The 19,243-nt window shown below is 42.8% G+C and overlaps 1 protein-coding gene across 1 annotated transcript; it reads left to right on the forward strand.

Moving 5' to 3' along the window:
* Positions 1–416: 416 nt before the first annotated feature.
* Positions 417–19,137, forward strand: LOC118425163 (probable peptide/nitrate transporter At3g43790). Its single transcript, XM_035833989.1, has 6 exons — positions 417–477; positions 706–765; positions 3,393–3,480; positions 6,156–6,227; positions 12,895–13,027; positions 18,437–19,137. The coding sequence occupies exons 1-6, from the start codon at positions 437–439 to the stop codon at positions 18,532–18,534; spliced, it is 492 nt and encodes a 163-aa protein (XP_035689882.1). The 5' UTR covers positions 417–436; the 3' UTR covers positions 18,535–19,137.
* Positions 19,138–19,243: the final 106 nt, after the last annotated feature.

Genomic DNA, 19,243 nt, shown 5'->3' on the forward strand with positions numbered 1-19,243 from the left:
AGATAAGCGTTAAGTTATAGAACAGTAATTATATAGATGCCATACTTTGTACCCCGTACAATTGTTGTGCAATAAAACTATCTTTATTATCTTACGCAGGTTATAAATACCAATGTGCAAAAGTTTTGAATTGATTTCCTATGTGTAAATGACTAAAGAAACAAAATTAAGCATGCCACAATGGTCAGAAATGCGCAAGACCGAAACCGATACCTTTACATTTAAGGATAGAGTAAAGTTAATTTGTTTAAACAATTGTGCATGCCAGTGTTCAGTTTGGTTGCTGATAGGTTGTATCTTCGCACTGACGTATAAATCATTTCATGAAGCGTGTCCTGAACGAATTTTGAAATCAATTTTAGCCTGGAATAATTTTGCTTGAGCAACGCATTTATGATGCCTGACATGTACACAATGTGAACATTGTTTTTTAAACATGTTTCAGTGGGGAAAGCTAGCTGACAAGTTTGGGCGAAGGTAAGTCAAATTAGACACCTTCTGTCGACTTATGTTTAACGTGACACTGTGTGTCATTATAGAAAAATAAACAAACACTGAAGAGTTACCACGCTGTAAAGGGTCTAGAATCTAAATGGCCTAGTAGTTAGCAATGTTATGGAGCATTACAGTCTATGGTAGTTTATGATTCTTTGAATACAGTTTTTCGCAATCTTCTTTTTGAGTTTGTATGAACAATGTTTGCAGACCAACGCTCCTGGCTGGGAGTATGACGGCCATGTTGACATTTCTGATGTTTGGCTTCAGGTGAGTAGACTTCATCATGTACAAAGCAGACACAGCATGCTATTTTTTGCCTCAGTATATCACGTATGTCTGTAAGATAAGTCAAATAGCAATTTCTCTGTATATGATTTTAGAAACGGTCAGAAGTTTGGTGCCAACGTAAGTTAATGAGCGAATTAAGGAATAGGTTCTAGAGCGCTCTTTCGGTGACAACAGGCCTCCCGCAAGCGGGCGGAGGGCTTTTGGATGTTGGAACGCCTGTTCGAACGAGCGCTTGGACCCATTCCTTTATCCGCTCATATGTAGGGACCAATTAGCGCCCTCGTCCAAAATTTGGACGATTCCAGACGTTAAGGTGGTCAGGGATCCCAGACGAAACAGCATACACCCCGACCAATCGAATGGGGATGTCTCTCGCAAATGTGCACACTCCTCTAGACAAGGGGACACCCATCGACTTTCAAGGGGATACTTCTCTTGAAATGCGGATGTCCTTCCCTTTATAAGGGTATGCTTCTCCGAAAATGGTATGTTTACCGGGCACAGGGGACGTCTCTCCGGCACCCCCGCCGGCCCGTGGAATCGGCCGCTAACCCGACAAATTGCTTTCTAGTTCATCTAAATAACAACATCCGGAACTTTCAACCCGCCAGTGCTCTGGACAAAACTTACAGCTCGCAAGGTGAGGATGTTTTTTATTGAAAATTGAAGCATGTAGAAAATGCAGCCGACCGCGCGGCAGACCATCACTTCTGTTCAGTGTTTTTAATGGCGGCGTATCGCACACCCGGTTAGCACAACATCGAGTATTAACCTAAATATCTGCGTGTTTGTCGAGTTTTAAGGCCTCCCTCCCTAACACACGTAAATGAGAGAAGTTTCTAACACAAGAAGGTTAGTAGTAATTATTGGGTATTTTCCTACAACGCGGCTACATGGCCCGATACATGTCCGTGTGCTTGTCGAGACAGGCTTCCCTCCTCAGCACACGTACTCGCGCCGGTTTCTGTCACTGTTAGCCGTCGTTATCGGGCGTTTCATGGACATCGTGGCCTTTTGACAGGCCATAACCAATAACTACGACTAACATCGTGTTAGAAGCCATGTGCTGCCTCTGCAACAGTGGTCATCGCCACTCAAAACGTGGTTAAAAAGCCTGGAACCATATCTCCTGTCAGCAAGATCCTACTGCGCATCCTGCTGAAGCGCACGGAGGGGGTGGTAGACAGAGACTTGTTGAAGAACAGATGGATGGGGGTAAGGAAGAATGTGGAAATCAGGGACCAAATCTCCAACATCAGGATCCTATGGAGAAATCACGTGAGAGCAATGTAATTCTTATTCTCTGGAGAGTGATGGAAAGAATGGGATTCCCCAAGTACATCACCAACTCACTTCGACAACTGGACAGTCGACAGCAGGTTGCAGTGAGAGTAGAGGACGAGCCGTCTGACTGGTTTGAAGTCACAATTCGTGCAACAGAGATACCTGGTCTCTCCTGTTAGTTTTAATTTCTATTTTGAAGCAGTGGTGAGAGAATCTGCCAATTTACTCTCTTGGATTGGATTCAATATAAGTGGAAGGCACATTAATAATTTAAGATTCGCAGATGACATAGCGCTGTTAGCAACATCACCGGGCGACTACAGGAGCTGGACTTAGTACACCCGGTGTCCATGGAGTACAGTTCGGAGATCAGCACAAAGAAGCCCAAGGTCATGACGGAAACAAATCGGCCAATAGAACTGAAGATCTTTTGCCAAGGGGTCCAACTGGAACAGTAACCAACGTTCAAGTGCATGGGCGCCATCATCGATGGAAGAGCCGGAAGTAGTCGAGAGGTCCAGGCACGCTTTGAGAGCAGCACGGACAGCACTCTCTGAAGGTCATATAGAAGGACAGAGCCCAAGGGAAGTCCAATAAGCTGACGGTACTGGGGGCTCTGGTCTGGCCTGTAGTGACATACATGTATGGCTTGGACACGCCACACCAAGGACACCCGGAAAATCCAAAAGTGACAATGTTCCAAACATTGAAATGTATCTGTATCATACTATACATTAGATTTCAAGTAAATGAGTAAGAACAAATAGAACAATTCCGTCTTCTTGCATGCTCCCTTTTTGATTACCAGTACATTTTGGCTAGCCAATTATAGCTTATTTAGAGTGCTAAAGGTTATAATAAGCAAAAAGCCATTGTGTTTATGTGAGTATGTGTGTGTGATTGGAGGGGTCGCATTAGGGGTTACATAGTATAACATATCAGATACACCAATAGTGTCTAAAAATGTGGCAGCTTAACTTGGATTATGGATTTAGCCTCAAAACAAAAAGTTGTGATTTGTAATATACTATTTTGTATTTTGTTGAATAAAGCCTGAAAAAATATACCCTCCAAACTTTGTATGTTTCTGGGAATAGTTCCTCGATTTACCTCGATTTTTGTGTGAAAAAATATACATTAGTTCTCTATATTTCATTCAATTCATTACAATCATAAATTTATACTAGATATAAAAATTTACAACATATAAGAATAGGCATTTTTCAAAACCATTGGTTTGTAGAAGTTTTGTATATTATGTAAGCTACATTGTGGAATCAAATAACAGGTACTAACTACTGTATTCTTATTTTCCCCGTCAGTTTTTCGTTCGCCTGGGCAGTGTTCGCCCTGTTCCTCGGTGGACTTCTTCGTGGCAACCTCGGAATCGTTAAGACCTACCTTTACGAGGTTGGTTAGCTGTGTCGTATTTTACATCTCGCACTCCGTAAGGTATTATGGCTATGTAGCCAATGCTCTTTCTTGGTAATTTTTAGACCAATACTGTATATTTTGGACCCCGGTGCCCTGGTATTACAACCGAAATTTTGCTAAGAGGTGCCTTGATCATATGCCCACATAGATTCAATAACAGTTTTGGCATACAGTACAACAAAAAGCTTGATTTCATGATTTTTGGCCATTTTTTGACAAAAAAGGACACTCTTGGCCCTGTACACTGGTTTTACAACCAAACGACCTACATTTTGCTACAGGGGTGCACTAGATATTCAGTCAAATGACCCATTTATTTTTCTGGCATGAGCCACTTCAAGGTAGCAGAACACAGAAACCCGGGGTGTATGACGCGGGTACATAAAATAGTACGGATAAACTTAGCCTTATTTGAGGGGCAGCCAGATATAACCTGTGCTACGTGGTCACGGAAGGTGTCGACTCTGATTGCATGGTTTGGATTGTGAAAGTTTTCTATTTTGTGTATAAATGCGCCTCATTACGCAACTGCCTTTCTAGCGTGAGCCGGCTGCAGTTCTGTGACCTCCGCAGAGGGGCATTTCAAAGAGGGCGTGAGAAGACAGGATTTTTTTGTTTTTTAATATTTTGTGGCTTGTACCTTCAACTCAAACATATCCGATTTTGGTATTCCAAAAGTGCACCCTACTGTATTTTTTAATGCGTCGAAGCCAGTCACCTTGAGGCCCTTAACTATAGAAATCCCCATAGGCCGAAAACTGTGTTCTGCTACCTTCAAAACGATTTTTTGGTCATTTTCCAATGGCCACGGGGGTCAATGACCTCAAGGACGTTGACCCCATTTGTAGGCTTTCTCACTTGCAGAACTGTATGTCAATAATCAAAATCAGGGGTAACCAATCGCTTAGCCCGAATCACTATTGTAAGGAGGATTTGGCAGCCAATCAGTGAGCCTGATGTTATCTGGAAGAGCCCATTCTTACACGGAGGGGTTCTTTTTTTTTAAATTCATCTTTGGAATGGGGATTATTATAAGTCTTTCAGTGGGTGTGTTTTTGGACTGGTCTATTTTGCAATTTTACATGGGGTGTGCTGGAAGAGTCCATTCTTGCCGGGAGGTTTTTTTAATTCATATTTGGACTGGGGGTTATGTAAAGTCTTTCAGTGGTTGTATTTTTGGACTGGTCTATTCTATAATTTTACATGGGGTGAGCTGGAAACGTCCATTCTGGCATTGAGGGGGATTTTTTAAATACATATTTTGGACTTTGGTTACTACTAGTATGTCAAAGTCTTTCAGTGGGGTTATTTTTGTACTGGTCTTATTTGCACATTATAAGTATATAAGTATATTTGTATTGTTAATTTCCCAATGTTTCCAACAAATCTGAATAGGTTCGAACATGTTCAAACTTTCATTCTAAATTGTTTGAACAATTTAGAACTATAGTGACTGAAATATTATTTTACTCTAAATAGTTCAAACGCATTACAAATGTTATTTCAAAAACCTCTCGGTGACTCGGAATTGACTCTAAATGATGCATGATAGGAGACTATGACTGTGTTGACGGATCATCGTGATTTTTGTATGTAGATAGCCAAAGTGAATACTTACATACTGAGATACTAATTATGCAAATCAACAGCTAATTTGCATGATTAATGAGGAAAGTCCATAGGTACACTGCATTACTTGATAGGGCTTTCAAAGTCGTCACATGTCTAACTGAGAAAGAGGGCAGAGAGAAAAAGTTTGGGTCCCATAGCAGCTTTTCTGAACTGCAGGAGCCGCTTTAGTTTCAGACTTTGAAAGAGAATAAGTCAAGAAGGGATGAACGGATCATCATGATTTTTGGTATGCTGGTGCTGATAACAGATGTAAGTTATGATAGATGATAGATGGAACATCAGAAGATACCAAATGTGCAAATGAGGAACTGATTTGCATACTTTATGTCTATAAATATCAGTTTACATAACAAACCTGGTTTATTTGGCGAAGGTATGTGTTTTCGTGGAACTCTAGTTATGTATATTTTGGCCCCCTGTACCCTGGTATTACAGCCGAGTGACCGAATGTCTGCAGTTCCAGGGCCCTACGTTGTGGAACGAACTATCTGCCATTCAGAGACAAGGACAACACAAGCAGCTTTTAAAAACGGACTGACACAGTAATACTGTTGGCAGGACTTTTACTGTTATCTTTTTCCAAATCTATGTATGTAGTTCCCAAGCATTGTATGTTGACTGTTTCTATATGTGTCCAGGGACTTTTCAAAAGCAGGCTGAAGCCTGAGTGATGTAACCCTGGTAAAACATGATAAATGACATGAAATGGGAGTATTTTGGACTGGTCTACTTGACAATTTTACATGGGGTGTGCTGGAAGAGTCCACTCTTGCACGGAGGGGGGCATTAAAAAATTGGACTGGTCTATTTTGCATTTTTATAGAGGGTGTGCTAGAAGAGTCCATTCTTGCAGGGAAGGGGGCTTTAGTTAGTTAGCAGACGGTGGTAATTCGCTTGTCTAAGCATTGAGATATTAAAATGAATAAATTATCATTATTATTTTGTTACAACTTCAAGAAAAAACTATTCTGATGATGTGGATTATATTGTTTTGAGTCTGAGCCAACTCTTTTCTGTAGGTGTGCCCTGAGAAGATGCACTCTGTAGCGTTTGCTGTAGTGTCTGTTGCTAGCGGTCTGGCTTATGTTGTGGTGAGTACAGTATTGATGTAGCTTCTGTTAGAAGTACGTGCCTAAATATACCTGCTATACAGTAGATTAAAACTACGTAACTTTTGCTAAGCCTTGGGTGTACCTTGTACTGTAATTAAAATACACCTTATTGATTTGGCAGATATGATGTCAAGAGGAACGGAAGTATGAATGGGTAACATTTTCCTTGAAAATTGATGCACTTAAACCCTATATTTAGTATCTAGTAACTATGTATTTCTTGATCATAGAAATCTTATGTAACTTGAGGTTACATCTATGATGAAATATCCATAATTCATGCTACGTTAAAGACGTCATTTTTCAAAATCCAAGATAAAGAACCCTTTCATTAGCGACGGTATAATCAGGTTTTGCCCTCTCATCTTTCATGTCTTACAAACACATTCGTAAGAACATTTAGTCCATTGGTGTTGTTTAAGAGGTTAACATGTAAAAATACAACATATTTTAGAAAATCTAATGACGTCATTTTAACATCACCATATTAATAACACCGTACTTTTTTCAACGATTTGTTTACTGCCTTTAAGTATAAGGGGAATTCCAAGTATAGATGGCTTTACCCAAATCAACCATATTATGACGTCACATTGTGTCATTGTACGTCACAACAACCAAAATAACAGAAAATATAAAATTTTACTAGTGTATCATATCTTGAAAATTTGATGAGTGTAATGTAGGCCTTTTTGAAATTAAGAAGGGGGGCTCATAAGCACCGATCCCAGAAACCACCTCTCCAAAGCCCCCAATAGACCGGGTTAAGGGTTCGCTAAGATATGCGAATGAACTGTAGAATTTTCCTATCGGCACATCTTATCACTTGTCAGAATGAAAAAAAAATACATGGGTTCTACCGTTCGACGTTGTCAGTCTCTCTCTGTTTTGTCACAGAAATCCCAATTCAGGTTTTTACAGCCTGCATTATTACCTTCGCTTAGAAGGTTATGCTTTTCATTTGGTATAGTGGTCGTTGCGTGGGTCTGTGTGTGTGTGTGGGGGGGGCAGGGTCCCTAACTCAAGAATCTGTAGATGGATCTTCATGGGATTCGATGGGATTTATATATATTTTATATATATATAAACAACGTCCTACAGCTTCGACTGGGACTGAGCAGCCCTACACGTCAGGCCAGTGGAGGCTGTGTAATCAAAGGTCAAGTTTGAAAATGGTCCATATGGCATTTCGGTACTAAAGATGGCAAACGTTAGGTATTCCCATTTCTGTACAGCATAACTCAAGAAGCATCTTAGTAGCAGTCACAAAAGGTCAAGTTTACAAATTGTTTATTCGGCGTTTTTTCTACTTACTGCAACGGGTTGTGTATTATAGTATTTGTTTTTGTAAAACATAGCTCGGTGAGCTGTAAGGGGATCTGTGTATAGTAGGTGTGTAGTAGTAGTTGCAGAAGCAAAGGTTAGATTCGAAAATGGTTCACCTGCAATTTTTTCTGGAGGCACTACAGCGGGCTTTGTATGTTTGTGTGTATGTGTGTGTGTGTGTGCTTTAGCTTGCTTATGTAGAGCATATCAGGGGGCTAGGGGTAGGAGGAACCCCTCAAACCCTTGGCTGGAGGTCCTCCTAGGAGACGGATACTCCGAAATCAAACCTGCATCTACTGGGGCCGTCCTACACGTGGCAGTCCCTGCACCTGTGGGACTACGAGCGCCAGCAGACGAGAGGGTGGAGAAGGACTTGCACACCCCTCCTTCACCTTAAAAAGTCAGGTGCCGGTCAGGCAAGCAGATCGCCAGAAACAAGCCAGGCACAACCCAACACCTAATATAACTCAAGTCCTGTGGCGATGGAGAAATGGCGTCGGGAACAGGCAGAGGATGCTGCTCGGAGTTCTTAGCCACGACTCTGCACACAGGCGGCTGTGGGGTGATGGTCGTCCACTGTAGACAGTGGTAGATGCAGTGCCCGTGTCCTCCCACAGCGACAGAGCAGCCTTATCTAGGGACAGCACTGCTCTCCCCACGCAGGGGAAGGGGAGATAAAAGGATCCCTAAAGAAAGCCTACCACACGACAGCCCCTGGCAGGAGACCCGTGCCTGCATGGGCATCCAATTCAGCGGTCGAGAAAATAGGACAAAGAAGACAAGGAGGCCCCTGACGTTTGGGGCATAGAATGTACGAACTCTTCTAGACAGAGGAGACAGACCGGAGAGACGTACTGCGCTCATTGCCAGATTACTAGGCCAGTACCAGATTGACATAGCAGCTCTGAGCGAAACCAGACTTGCCGGAGAAACTCAGCTCGAGGAGATAGGTGGGGGCTATACCTTCTACTGCATTGGGAAGCCTCAAGATGCCCCAAGGACCTCTGGTGTAGGATTTGCTATTCGCACCGAGCTTGCAAGAAAGCTTGATAGCCTACCTCGGGGAATCAACGACCGGCTGATGACTCTGCGTCTCAAGCTCACAAAGGACTGCTCTGCCACTATCATCAGTGCGTATGCACCTACAATGACTTATCCTGATGATGTCAAGGAAGCCTTCTATGAGGACCTCAATCAAGTTCTTTCGGCGGTGAACAGCAAGGATAAGCTAATCATTCTCGGAGATTTTAATGCACGAGTTGGAAGAGATGTCTCCTCCTGGCCGAACGTCTTAGGACGCCATGGCACCGGAAAGTGCAACTCCAACGGAATGATGCTATTATCACTATGTGCCCAACACATGCTGTCCATCACCAACACAATATTCCAACAAGCGGACAAATACAAGAACACATGGATGCATCATCGATCTAGGCAGTGGCACATGTTGGACTATGTGATCGTGCGCCAAAGAGACAGATGTGATGTTCACAGCACACGCTGTATGAGAGGTGCCGACTGCTGGTCCGATCATCGTCTAATCTGGAGCAAGATGAACATAAACATAGCTCTGAAAAGGAACACAGCCAGAGACAAGCCCCCACAGAAGTTAAACATTGCTCGGCTTAACACCAACAAGGAAGCCCTACAGCAGAGTCTTCAGAAATCTCTGTCCAACATTGAGCTGGAGCAGGGCAATGTGGAAGAAGAATGGAGGACCTTCCGAGAGGCCGTCTATAGTGCTGCAGCAGATACCCTTGGTTTTGTAAAGAGGAAACATCAAGACTGGTTCGACGAGAACGAGGAAGACATCAAAATGCTCATCGACAAGGTGCACAAGGCACACGCCGCCCACCTAGATGACAATACCAACAGTACAAAGAAGCAGGTCTACCAGCAGGCAAGGCAACTTCTTCAGCAAAGACTGCGGAAGATGAAGAACGCCTGGTGGGAAAGGAAGGCTGAGGAGCTCCAAGCAGCGGCCGACAACCATGACATGAAGACACTCCATGGTGGCCTTCGAGCTGTTTATGGACCTAAGGCATCTGGCGCAGTCCCAGTTAGATCCTCGGATCAGTCCAGCTTGCTTACCCAGAAAGCCGACATCCTTGCACGTTGGGCGGAGCACTTCAGCTGTGTCCTGAATAGAGAATCAACCATGGACAGCGAGGCAATCGCATCCTTGCCACAACTACCAACAAAGCAATCAATGGCAGATCCTCCAACCAGTACCGAAGTTGCTAAAGCCCTAAAGCAAACTACACCTGGAAAGGCACCAGGAGCGGATGGCATTCCTGCTGACATCTACAGAAATGGCGGGGACGCACTGCTGGAGAAACTGACGTCTCTGTTCAGATCCATCTGGGAAGCGGGAAAAGTCCCACAAGACTTTAAGGATGCAACCATAGTGCACATATATAAGAGGAAGGGGGACAAGACATCCTGTGACAACCATCGCGGTGTATCACTCTTGTGCATCGCTGGGAAAGTTCTGGCCAGGGTCATCCTCAACCGACTCATCACAAATGTTGCTGACACCATAGTTCCCGAATCCCAGTGTGGATTTCGTGCAGGCAGAGGGACTAGTGACATGGTGTTTGCTGTCCGCCAGTTGCAGGAGAAATGCCGGGAACAAAATCAGGAACTCCACCTGGTCTTTGTAGACCTCACCAAAACTTTTGACACTGTAAACCGGAACGGCTTGGGGAAGATCCTGAAAATGTTTGGCTGTCCAGACAAGATTACAGCGCTGATCGCCTCCTGAAGGTATGCAAGCAAGAGCCCAAGAGAACGGTGACGCATCAGATCCTTTCCAAGTGTGCAACGGAGTGAAACAGGGCTGTGTCCTTGCACCTACCTTGTTCTCCATACTGTTTGCAGCAATGTTGCTTGATGCCTTCAGCAGCTGTGACCGGGGGGTGTACATCCAGTTTCGCACAGATGGGAAACTTTTCAACCTGCGAAGACTACAGGCCAAAACCAAAGTGTTCGAGGCCGTTCTACGTGAGTTCCTTTTCGCAGATGACTGCGCACTTGGCGCACATTCCCATGATGACCTGCAACACATAATGGACCGATTTGCAGATGCATGTGGACGATTTGGACTCACAATCAGCCTTGGCAAGACTGAAGCCATGTTCCAGCCTTCACCATCACAGGCTGCTAATGTGCCACCACCTCCTCCCATCGTCATTAACAACACGGAGATTAAGACTGTGGACAAATTCTGCTATCTTGGTAGCACCATAACAAGCAGTGGCTCTCTGGATGCAGAGGTGATGCAGCGCATCGGAAAGGCGAGTGTGGCCTTCGGCCGACTGACAAAGAGACTTTGGCAAGACCACGGCATCCGCCTCTCCACCAAGATTGCTGTGTACAAATCTGTGGTGCTGAGTGCACTCCTCTACTGCTGTGAGACTTGGACAACTTACCGCCGGCAAGTCAAGCTACTGGAGCAGTTCCACCAACGATGCCTGCGGAAAATCTGCGGCATCAAGTGGCAGGACAGGGTATCCAACCTGCAGGTCCTGAAGAAGTGTGGGCTCCCCAGCATTGAGTGCTTGATTGTCAAGTGCCAGCTAAGATGGACAGGACATGTTGTCCGCATGGAAGACAGCAGAATCCCAAAGATGCTACTGTATGGTCAACTGAAGCAAGGGCACCGCAATCAGGGCAGACCCTTTAAAAGATACCGGGACACGTTGAAAGCAAACCTTAAGAGTTGCAATGTAAACATTAACTCTTGGGAAGAAACTGCTCATGATAGAACAAACTGGAAGAGACAGTGTAAGTCAGGAGTTATGGCCTTTGAATCGAAAAGAGCTGCTGCCATACATGAGAAGAAGGAGAGGAGGAAACAGGGCTCTGTGCCTGTAAGCTCGAGCTCCTTCATCTGCAGCACCTGCGGCCGCTCCTGCGCCTCCAGAATAGGACTTCACTCCCATATGAGGAGACACCTGGACAAGTGACTGGCTGCCTGCCTACTCATCCGTCGACAGCCGACGGGAGAATCCATCATCATGTAGAGCATAACTGAAGAAGAGTTGGATTGTTGTCCATAAAATTTGATGGACGGGTTGCACAAAGGAAGGTTAAGTTGGATTATGGGCCTCCTAGGGGCGAGTTGTGGCACTACAGACGAGCCTCAAATTATTTGTAACTGTCAAAAAAGGCAGGCAAAGTTATCTTATTATTTTGAAGCGTAATGCAATTCAAGATCACGCCTTTGCACAATATTGACATGATGTCCTGCAGTTTAGTAACAATGAAGCATATTTTGGGAACGATTGACAGACTTTTTCAAATATATCGAGACTGTATCTAAAGCCCGGGAGGTAGTCGGACACCCTAAGGCCGACGGGTTACAATCCGACAAGAAACCTAATCAACACGGCGGAAATACTTTTGTTCTGACAAACTCGCTAGTAAGGCATGGGGTGAAGTGGAGGGGGGGGGGGTTAAAATACATAGTGAAATGTTAATTGGGACCCCGTAAGTATCATGTGTTTTTACATATCTTTTATCGAAGGAAGCTAGATAAAAAGAATTTTACTTCCTACTGTCTGTATTGTAAACAAAAATAAGATGGAAATCCATGTGGTAGGTAGGCAATCAGGCAATTCCGGCGTATTATATTTTCATTTTGAATGAAGATTATCCATTCTTCTAAATATGCTGTATTCATGTCATCAAGGGATCAAATTAGCTTTACTGTTAACTCCAATATTGCTTCTGTGTTGTTCTGTGTTTTCGTTTGCGTGTCCGCTGAATGGAGTCGACAGCGGTGTAAACGTTCTGGTATTAGTTGCCTCGGTTGGGAATGAATTAACAGGGATTTTTTAAAGTCTGTGTGCTAAGTTATGCTTAAGTTTTGAACTGTTTGGGGAGTAAATCAGCAGTCACTGGTAAGCACTTTCCAACCGCTGCTGACTCCCAAACATCAGCTAAACAGCCTTCCACCTCCTCCCAGAATGTCTACTCCAGAATGTTTCGAACACTTGAAAAAATTTGGCTGGTGCAACCAACTTTTAACAACTTAACCAACTGCCAATCACAGCCTAATCTGCTTTCAGCAACTCTAAAGCATCCCGTGGCTTTGGCACTCTTGCTGAACGTTACGCTGATAAATAGTTTCGTTGATTATTTTTTCTTTCACAATTAGATGGTAGAGACCAAATATCAACTTTGGAACAGTGGGTTTCAGAAACATCCTGTCAGTCTGATGCTAAAAAGCATAAGTTCTTTAAAGCTCCCAGTCTGATTGCGTCTAACCCACCATCCAAACTTTGCACCACATACATGTCATCTGTCTTGCCATCAGGGTCCAACAGTAGGTGGCTTCTTGTCCTGCCCTGCCACCAGGTTTTCATCCCTTGATACATCTATCTTCAGGCGCTTCCCGTACCTTCTGCCCTGCATCACATCCATGCTGGTGGCCTGCGTAGGGCTACTAGGTCTGTCCTATTCTGCCAGTCATCGCTATACTTTTAATATGTGTACAGATTATAATTTTTTCTCTCATTTTCGGTAGTATGATTTTATTGTAAACGTTATTTGAGTTAATTTGGTCCTGTAATAATTATTGACTTTGACTCGAGGTATACAAGGGGAGATCAATAGCTTCTCGGCCTCACCCGGAAATAATATTATAAGCACATCTCAAATTTCGAGGCACAACTTTGTAGTATGAAGCCTATTATCAATATCCCCCAAAGTTCAAACCATGGCAGTCATTACTTTCCATGCAAGGCCTTTTTTGCAAATCAGAGGGTAAGTGGCGAGAAAAACAAGGGGAGCTGTGATCAGACATGTGGGACGAGTTCCCCATGCTGTAAATTCTTTAAAGACATTGTTAAAATGTTTGATAATAATTCCCTTCGTATTTCATGTAGAAAAAAGTGGATATCTAACTTTCAGCAGAGCATGTTGAAAAACACACCTTAGGTCGGATCTCAATTGTCCATGTGTTTTTTTTTCTTTTTCCCTTCCTACCATTACTTCGTGTCACCTGCAAAATGATAATAAATGATAAGAACTTGAATTTTGGTACCCATTCATAGACGACTTTATAGATGACATCTACGCTACGAAGTCTGAGTTGTGCTTATATTTCTGGGTGAGTCCGAGGACGTATTGATCACTCTTCGTATATGTTTTTTGTTGTAGATTTCCGCCTACATCACATTGAAAAGGAAATCAGCTGCAGGCGAAATGTATTCTATTTTTAGAACCCGAACTACCATGTTGTGATGAGGTTGGCAGTGCTTTGTACGAGGGATTGTATCAACTAATAGATTAAGAGTCATTGCAGGAGAAAACCAGGCAAAACCAGGCAGAGGTCGGAAGATGGGGGTCGGCCAAATCAACTCAAACTTTTTATGTGTGATAGGTATGGGGAACTATGAACAGCCATATGGTTAAAACCCTCCAGCTATTTTTCGTTATGGCGTTCTGGGGCCCCCCTCTGAGACCCTCCAAAATCAAACTATTGATGACTGAAAATTACTGAAATTGCGATGGCTATTCTGATACTTCTGATTAAGATATGACAAAAACTTTTATATTCCCATATTTCATGTGTTCTTAAGTTTTACTGATAAAAATTTGAAGATGAAGTATTGAAATTAAGAGGGTGTTACAGGGGGTTACCAGAACCAATGAAAACACGATTTTCAACTCTCTGAATTTCTGTGATCTTTAAGGGGCTTGTTCTCCGACACCCAGCAATTTAAATGAATGGTTTTACCTTTACTGGAGAGAGGAATATCTACTAATTGAAAATCAAGCGTCGTCTAATTGGGCCATGTATACCACGAGCCGTGAGTGGGGGGTCTTTATGGGGATTTTCCAGGTTTTTGACTATGTTAAAACAAGTAATAACTGCTCACTACGGGGTAATGGACGGCAACTTTTTGGTGTCCCAGTGTAGGATCACTGCTTAATTGTCAAAAATGCTTCAACTAATTGCAAGTAATCATTGGGGCTCTGTATGGGGGATATAAGGCTACTTGAAAATGAATTATGCAGGTTTTACCCGCATTTGTTGCTCTGTAAGTCCTCAAATAGTACATTCCTTACAGAATCATTATGTATTTACCATGTGGTGCTTAATGAAAGAGGCTCTGCATGGGGGTTATCAGGTCTCCACGTACATGATATACTCTAACCGTCATTGCATCAGAAATCTTTGGCAGAAGCGAGAAGAACTGGGTCAGCAATCTTCTGCGCATACTTTGCATGTGAGATAGGTGGGTTGGTGAATTATGAATTAAGAGCCATCGAATTAAATAATGTTCTTTTTAGTATGGAGTTATGTATCCCAATGGCTGCAGTAATTACGAAGGGCGATGAAGGTAAGTATGTGGAGTGTTTTGTCCACATTTTCAACAACTGCCGACAGGACTGGTCAGCTGTCTGTGCTATTCTGCAAAGTGTATTTCAGACCGTCCAGTCCGAGAATCTTTTACTAATAAAAGTGTTTTTGAGAAATTGCAGGGTGTTACCACTGTACTCCGCTGATTTTGTCTCTGCCAGCGATCGGTCAGAAAACTAGCATATAAGTTCTGTGCTTCGACTTCTCAGACCCTCAGGAGGCAAGGACATTTGTGACCGCACTGAGATAGCATCAATGAAGATGACCGCTGAATACATGAAAGAAACGTGGGGGGTCCCATGGATGCATAGAGGACTGTAGAATTGCGGTGGCACAAACAGGTGAAGCAAGCTAAGAGCAGTGCAAGGCAAAAATGGGAAGATGTGAAGTCATAGAACAATTTCTTGTTTGCAACTGATTGAGACATGAGTACGAGTCTAGAGAGCCTTTGGTGTCGGGGTTGGAGAAGTAGTGAACTTTGCCACAGTGCCACAGATACATGACCTTCCAACCCTGACACAGCACCGTTTGGTACCCCACAGTCACAAACGAGTCTCATCATAACATCGTCAGTTGGTCAAAGTCAGCGTTGTTCTGCTGCCCTGAGCCAGGATGTGTGACAGCCTTCAGCTCAGCCAACAAGCTAGAAGACGTTGGAGAACACTTTAAAGAACTGGAGCGGGAAATCCAACGTTACATACATTGTACAACAGAATACACAAGCAGTGGGCTCAAGCTGTGACTGGTAAAGCTCATGGCTAGGGGTGGGTACCGGTACGGAAAATTCAGGTCCAGGTCCGGCTCAGGTCTAGGTTTGGATCTGAACCCGGACCTGATTCATTATGTGAAAACTTGTGAATGGACCATACGCAAAACAATGGTCCATTTTGCTGCAAAAAAAAACTGTATTGTGTAGTATTCGACTCCCACTGATGTTGTAAAAATCCTACAAGGGTAGGTACGATTGACTGTAAATGATGGTAAAATTACTATAGAGTGTACTCTGCTTTGCTCTTGTTATTTGCCTTGACCGATAACCCCCCAAACGTGTGAATGCCTGATCATATAATCAGTTCCTTTTACAATCGGTCCAACATCCGGTCCACCGAATTTTTTCAGGTCCGGTTTTTCTGGACCGGTCCGATGAGAAAAACCGGTTTTGTACCGGTACCCAGCCCTACTCATGGCCCTGGCCTAGCCTCACAGTCACAAGGAGAAGAATCCGGATTGGGCGTCCTACCAAGTTGTCAATGAAGGCTGGGCAATCCGGACTAGGAAATGCGGCCAACGGATGTCAGATAAGATGAAAACTTAGGCCTATCTGACTGACATTTTCAATTGGGGGCTAGGTCTGGGCAGAAAGCTGGTGCTGTGCAAGTGGCCCACGAGATGTGCACAGCACGTTAGGCAATCTGATGGCAAGCGGTTGTTTTAGCCCAGCGAGTGGCACACGGCCAAGCAGATTACAAGCTATTACAAACTTTCAGCAGCACGAAGACAGCAAGAAAGCACAGAATTTGTGGTCACTGACATGGAAGCGATAGATGAGGAAAGCAAGTGGCATGCAGGCGCTGCGAAAGACAGTGTATACTTTAATTCAAGTATTGACTACAGTCATCCTGTCATGTTTGAAGACATAAACTTGTGCAAACTCCGGCTAAAACCAAAGGTCCCAAATCAATAAAATTAAAGCAACTGAAGTGCATATCAGATCATTTCCATTTACCCATTACAGGTTCTACGACAAGGAAAGTCTCTTTCATACAGGCATTAGAGAACATCCTATCCACATGTACATGTGCAAGTTGATTTTTTGTAATTTGACAAAGTTTTGTAACATGATTTTTACAACTGTGTAAAAACTCTGTACCAAACATGTGAATTTTTAGACCTAGCCACAATCGTAATCTCTTACCCTTTGCAGGTAAAAACTTACATCAGACCCAGCTTATTGTGCCAGTCTAAGAAAACTGAAAGTGTGCATTTGTGAATATGCATTTCAACAGTGCGTTTTAAGTATTTTGCAGACAGTGTGCTCCATTGTAATAGGGTTCTATATGTAGGTTTCTCATAAACGTAATGTTTCTAGTCTAACCTTATGGTGATGAATAAATGAACAGTCAGGCATACTTAGTCTAACAAACCAATGGTATTCTTTTACACATCGTATTTAATTGTTAATAACTAAAATTCTTTGTTAGGGTCATGTTTCTATGTTGTAGATTGCCTATCATTGTATGCGGTCACTCATGTGGCCTGCAGTTCAGCAAATAGTATGTGGAGTATACTGATAACCCCCATGTAGATCCTTTTTCATTATGTATCACATAGGGAAAGCACACTTTGTAAGGGACTTAAACTAATTGACGTCTTAGAGATACTGAGATGTGTAAAAGCAGCTTAATTCCATTTCACATATCCTTATATGCCCCATACAGAGCCCAAATGAATAGCAGTTAATAGGTATAGCTTTTTTTGACAGTTAAGAATTGTTCCTATACAGAAACACAAATAAATGACATAACTTACCCCATATTGAGCACTTACAGAGCAACAAATGCGGGTAAAAACCAGCATAATTCATTTTCAAGTAGCCTTATATCCCCCATACAGAGCCCCGATAATTACTTGCAATTAGTTGAAGCATTTTTGACAATTAACCAGTGATCCTACACAGGGACACCAAAAAGTTGCCGTCCATTACCCCGTAGTGAGCAGTTATTACTTGTTTTAATATAGTCAAAAACCTGGAAAATCCCCATAAAGACCCCCCACTCACGGCTCGTGGTATACATGGCCCAATTAGACGACGCTTGATTTTCAATTAGTAGATATTCCTCTCTCCAGTAAAGGTAAAACCATTCATTTAAATTGCTGGGTGTTGGAGAACAAGCCCCTTAAAGATCACAGAAATTCAGAGAGTTGAAAATCGTGTTTTCATTGGTTCTGGTAACCCCCTGTAACACCCTCTTAATTTCAATACTTCATCTTCAAATTTTTATCAGTAAAACTTAAGAACACATGAAATATGGGAATATAAAAGTTTTTGTCATATCTTAATCAGAAGTATCAGAATAGCCATCGCAATTTCAGTAATTTTCAGTCATCAATAGTTTGATTTTGGAGGGTCTCAGAGGGGGGCCCCAGAACGCCATAACGAAAAATAGCTGGAGGGTTTTAATCATATGGCTGTTCATAGTTCCCCATACCTATCACACAAAAAAAGTTTGAGTTGATTTGGCCGACCCCCATCTTCCGACCTCTGCCTGGTTTTCTCCTGCAATGACTCTTAAGACGGTTAAAATCAACAGGCCATTGAAAGGTTACAATAGATGCATTAACAGTGTAGCACAGCTGAACATTATATTGTGCATAGCTTCGATATTAGTTTATAACTGAGGATTTTAATCAGACATGTCCTGTATATCATATCTTCAGTTAGAAACTTTCCCACGCGATCGAATCCTCTTTTTTCTTGTCTCCGATACAGTTGGATTTTTGTTCTTGGAGGAGACCAAAGGGCGCGGCCGCAAGGGGGACCAGATAACTACCGCGGAAGAGATTAATCTAAGGCAGGTTTCAGGATAGTCTCTTTCCAAATCATTATTGATTTGCCCTACAAGTACTTTCGTAGATTTGACTATGGATGCGAGGTCTACAAAAGACTGGATAATAAACATGTCACAACCAGCCTCCGAAACGTAAGCAGTCTAGTCCACGCGTCGTCGAATCTGCGAAATAGCCTATCGCCGCTATATCATGCCAATGATAAGATATGTAATATTCTCATTTCTTTGCTTTTCTCCACACGGACAATTTTCCAATCCATTGGTGAGATAATGTCCTAATTCATACGGTCTAGGGTAAGCGAAAACACGACCGTAACCTCGTGATTATGAGAGTCTTAAGCTATTTTCTACCCATTTGGAGTAATTAGGCATGAGCCTCTATACGCATGTTATATTTATCATATATGTGATGCGCTAGTTTCAGTTCATTTTTGTGCTGATGAGAAAATGTTTGTTGAAAAGAAGCATTTAACATATGGCTGGTTCTATTTCCTCGTCTATGGTGCACATTCAGATCGACCGATTGAGAAATCTTCTGTGCATGTTGAGTCTACGTAAACCTGTTGTACCTGGTTACCTGACAGACTAACAACAAAAAACTGCCGACCCTAGCCATTTTTAGAAAGAGAATTACTAACTTCCAGATCTAATTTTTTTCAGGACTGTAATTGGAATCATAACATCAGTTTTTCTAAGCTTTAGTAACGTTCCAGTGTTAACAAACAGAT

The sequence above is a fragment of the Branchiostoma floridae genome, chromosome 10 (genome assembly GCF_000003815.2).
Source record: "Branchiostoma floridae strain S238N-H82 chromosome 10, Bfl_VNyyK, whole genome shotgun sequence".
NCBI lineage: Eukaryota > Metazoa > Chordata > Leptocardii > Amphioxiformes > Branchiostomatidae > Branchiostoma > Branchiostoma floridae.

What these genes read in the sequence shown, in the direction of transcription:
- LOC118425163 (XM_035833989.1), top strand. Translation starts at nt 437, where the DNA reads ATGTTTCAGTGGGGAAAGCTAGCTGACAAGTTTGGGCGAAG. An exon ending in TTTCTGATGTTTGGCTTCAG is followed by an intron (nt 766 to 3,392) that starts GTGAGTAGACTT and finishes TTTCCCCGTCAG; the next exon opens with TTTTTCGTTCGCCTGGGCAG. An exon ending in GGCCTGCGTAGGGCTACTAG is followed by an intron (nt 13,028 to 18,436) that starts GTCTGTCCTATT and finishes TCTCCGATACAG; the next exon opens with TTGGATTTTTGTTCTTGGAG.